Source organism: Cyprinodon variegatus, unplaced genomic scaffold (assembly GCF_000732505.1).
Source record: "Cyprinodon variegatus isolate N-32 unplaced genomic scaffold, C_variegatus-1.0 Scaffold446, whole genome shotgun sequence".
NCBI lineage: Eukaryota > Metazoa > Chordata > Actinopteri > Cyprinodontiformes > Cyprinodontidae > Cyprinodon > Cyprinodon variegatus.
In genome coordinates, this window is record NW_015150899.1 from 304,386 (window position 1) to 308,453 (window position 4,068).

The 4,068-nt window shown below is 41.4% G+C and overlaps 1 protein-coding gene across 3 annotated transcripts in view; it reads left to right on the top strand.

The window, feature by feature from the left end:
* The window catches only part of lhfpl2 (lipoma HMGIC fusion partner-like 2), a 73,426-nt gene extending 69,749 nt beyond the window's left edge, over window positions 1-3,677 (top strand). For all 3 annotated transcript variants that reach the window (XM_015389054.1, XM_015389050.1, XM_015389051.1), the window contains one exon: window positions 2,572-3,677. In XM_015389054.1, coding sequence (XP_015244540.1) covers window positions 2,572-2,828 — 257 coding nt within the window. In that variant the 3' untranslated portion in view covers window positions 2,829-3,677. The remainder of the gene's footprint in view (window positions 1-2,571) is intronic.
* The last annotated feature ends 391 nt before the right edge of the window (window positions 3,678-4,068 follow it).

Sequence of the window (4,068 nt, forward strand, 5' to 3'; positions counted from 1 at the left end):
CGGACCGGTACCGGTCCGCGGCCCGGTGGTTGGGGACCGCTGATTTAGAGAACAGGCTAAATGGTTTGGGTGAGATCTATATCTTGTGCAAAGACAACACAGAAAAACAGGCCAATCTGTCCTTTACTTTCTTCCAAGACGATCTTTGATGCATGGCATTGTTTAAGCAAAGCTTTGTTTACACCTTGAAGCTCTCCAGTTTGTTTTCCTGAAAAGAGATCAGTCGAGACAAACTCTCTAAATAACACTTCATAACTTCTATGTATTAAATAACCATGAGATTTGACTAGGGCTGGGAATTGATAGGATTTTCACAATTCCGATTCTCTTATCGATTCTGTGAAACAATGAACTTAGTAAGTGCACTGTGACATTCGTCTACCTTCCCCTGGGACATTCTATTTCTGAAGGCAGTGAACAGGAGCTGCCAGCCTCTGAGCTAGCCATGCTACCCATCACGTCACAGTCATCTCAATCTAATGGAGAAGGCATCAGTTTAATGAAAAAGCATTACTGGACAATTTCAGGAAATAAACTCATCTCCCCTTGATTTACATAAATGAGCGTCACCTTTCTCTCGCTCACTGATCTGCGGAGCAACTTTGTAGGGTGTTTGGTTAAAACCATTGCAATTGCTAGAATCATGTAAAAATTCAAGCTACCAGTAGTTCTAATTAAAGAGAAAGCCCCACTCCCTTAATAACCCCAAAGAGAGGTAGGAAATGGGTTTATTTCCAGAAAACGCATCTGATTTACTAGGAACCACATTAAGCACAGCCGGTGATATAAAACTAGCTACTTACCACCAGAGTTGCCTTCCATGCTGGTCGAAACTTTAGCTTCTGTCCAAAAGCATCAAAAACACGGCATTCGTTAAAATGTATGCCATGTTGGATATATTTCCCCGCGGATGTAATGGCAACTTTGCAAAGATTGCAAAGGGCCTTGTTGCCATCTTTCTCTTCCTAAAAATGAAGCCAATCTTTCGATCGGTTTGACTGCTTTTGTTTTACTTTTCTAGACTAACGCCTGGTCACGTCGTACTTGCTAACTGAATGTCGTGTGCGTAACTTGCGTAAAAAAACATGACGTAAGTCTTCCTTCCCAGAGCGGCTGTGGTGCTGCCTGAAATCGTTAAGAGAATCATTAAGTCAGCTGCCAAACCGTGCCATGGAATTGGAAAACACGGAACCGGTTGTAATCTTACTCAGATCAGAGAAGTTGCTTAGGGTTACAGAAGGCAGCTGCTTACCAACTGAGCTCACTTCTCGGGAAGGAGCCTCGACAAACGGTTAAAGAATCATTTTATACATCTCCAGTCTGTCACATCATCACATTTTCCATCATACACATTTACAGATGAGGAAACATCCATGGCTCCAGCCTTATCAAAATATTACACTTTGTTCTTAGCTGAAGGCTCCTTGCATTCCCAAATATTTGTTACGTACTAAATGAAGATTATAACTGTACATAGCGGGACCGAGGAACTGTCCTAATTAGATAAACTACTGGGGAAAACATCAGTTCTGACACGCAACAGGCAGCTAATATTAATGTGTAATAAACTCAAACATCATCAATGATAATTAACATATTAACCTAAATAATTAACAGCATCAACATTGGTCCATAAAGGACTTTCTAACATCTGAATTTCCAGATGACACAACATGAAAGACTGCCTTACAAGTTTTCTTATTTCCGTTGACATAAAATGAGTTTCATGTCAGATCAGTGAAATGTTTCTACACCTTTCCAAAAAGCAATGTTTTTTTTTTTTTATCTAGTACATACATGTTTGAATGTAGTAAGATTGGATATTTCCCAACTTTGTCACCTGTTTTTTTTTTTTTTTTTTTTTTTTTTGTGAATGAAAACTCTGCCAATGAACAGGATTCTGATTCTGATCAATATTTGGAAACATCTCACTGGTTATTTTCATCCAAAGCAAACAGAAAACTAAAAACTAGCTGATAAACACAATCTGTCTTTTTTTTCCTTTCCTTGGCTCATTTGCTGATACTTTGGATATATCAGCCAACCAAACAGACAGAAGAACAAGTAAATATAACAAGACCACATGTATAAACACTTGAATTGTAAAAAACATTTCTTTTCCAGCGTTTGTGCAAACGCCCTGACCCCAGCATCTTCTGTATTGAATATTATCACCTGGATACATTGCTTTCCATTACTACAACTTGCAAAAATGCGTACCTGAACTCCAAACCTGGCAGGGAAACTTGGCCTTAGGTATTTTTGGACCTTTTTTGGACCAGCAGGTCCCAAAAAAAGCTTTGTGTACTGTTAGATGAAATGCTCCGTCAAGGGTTCTCAACTTCACTTTACTGCCGAATGACTAAACCACACATCTGGATATCTGAGCTCGAAATCATACTTGGATTTTTATCTCCATCTTGTAAAAGTGATGTTAAATAAAGATGACAGAAACTCAGGTTGACATCATACGTTGTCGTATTTTTCTTGTGCCATGGCAACAGGGCTGCTGTTTGTTCTGTATTTCATTGCCAGCCCTCAATAACCATTGACCTGCTTGTCTCCTCACAGGTCTGTTCCTGATTCTGGGTCTGATGTTGTACCCTGCTGGCTGGGGTTCCGACAAGGTCCAGGTGTACTGCGGTCTGGACGCCGCGCCGTATCGGGCCGGGCTCTGCTCCATGGGCTGGGCCTTCTACACGGCCATGGGCGGCACCGTGCTCACATTCATCTGCGCCGTGTTCTCGGCCCAGGCCGAGATCGCCACGTCCAGCGACAAGGTCCAGGAGGAGATCGAGGAGGGAAAGAGTCTGATCTGCCTCCTGTGAGGCGCCGATCGCATCTGATGAGGAGCCAAGGCAGGCCAGATAAAGATCCAGCCCTGCTCACAAGGTCGGCCTGCGGGGGAGAAGCCGCGGCATTGTTTACCACTAAAACCGACTCTTATTTTGTCTCCGTCTTGTGTTGATGTGGGAGAAATGTACAAGTGCCAACTTTTATTTTTTTTTTTCCTCCGCTCTGTGCCGTCTTTGTCTCTATGACATCTAGAGGTGCTGTGTTTGTTATTGTATTCATGTTATGCATGTGGGTGCCCTGAGCGGCTCTGCCTGTCGCCACATGTTCTGTAAATAAATGTGATTATATGTATTTTGTACATAGTTATGATTGCAGAATGATGGTCAGCTTTACCTTTGCTGGCTCCTTGACATCAGTTAAGCCACTCGTGAAAAAAAAAAAAAAAAAAGGTGTATATCCTGGTGGTTTGGTCACCAGATCATGACTAGTAAACCTGGATCTTTTTAACTGTGTGCCATATATGAGTAATAACTCATGAAGGGAACCACTACTCAGTCAGAATAAGCAGCCTTTAGGTCAGAGTGGATGTCCTTTAGAGCTTTCAGAATGTACTATGATGTGTTTGTAGACCGCTGAAATGTATTGGTAGGAAGGATGGAGTGGGACTGCAGGAGGACAGTCGGAGGACGCTGTCCTCATGGAGCTGGCAGCCTGGAATCCCTCCACTAAAGACTCGGACTAAACGACTAGGACACAAGTAAATGAAGTATTGCTGTTGTTAGTACTGTCTGGTTTCAGGGAGTGTGTGTGTGTGGATGCGTGTGTCACAGATAGTCTCGTATCTGTTCTGATTTGATTCTGCCAAACTAATAAAGAGAAGGGAAAAGAAACGAGGCGTCGGTGTTTATCTGGTTGAGTGAGGGAGGAGATGAAGCAAGCGGAGCTGCCAGGTCTTTTCTCAAATTTTCCATGAATGGATGAAACTGCTCTCTGTACTCAAATATGTAAACACTGGGAGATTGAACTCGTCCATATTTCTTTAATCCATATTGCAATCATTAACATCAGAGTTTAATTTATTTTCATGTAACAAAAAAAAAACAAAAAACGGAGGTGTAGGTATTTATATTCTTCTGTCTTTATTCTTATATATCTGAATGAAGTTCTCAGCAATTAAAAAACTTCGGTTAGTAAATGTTAGTAAAGACTCAACCATAAAATAGTAGAAAATTCTGTTTTTGAAGGCAGATAATTTTAACCTGACAACAGCCA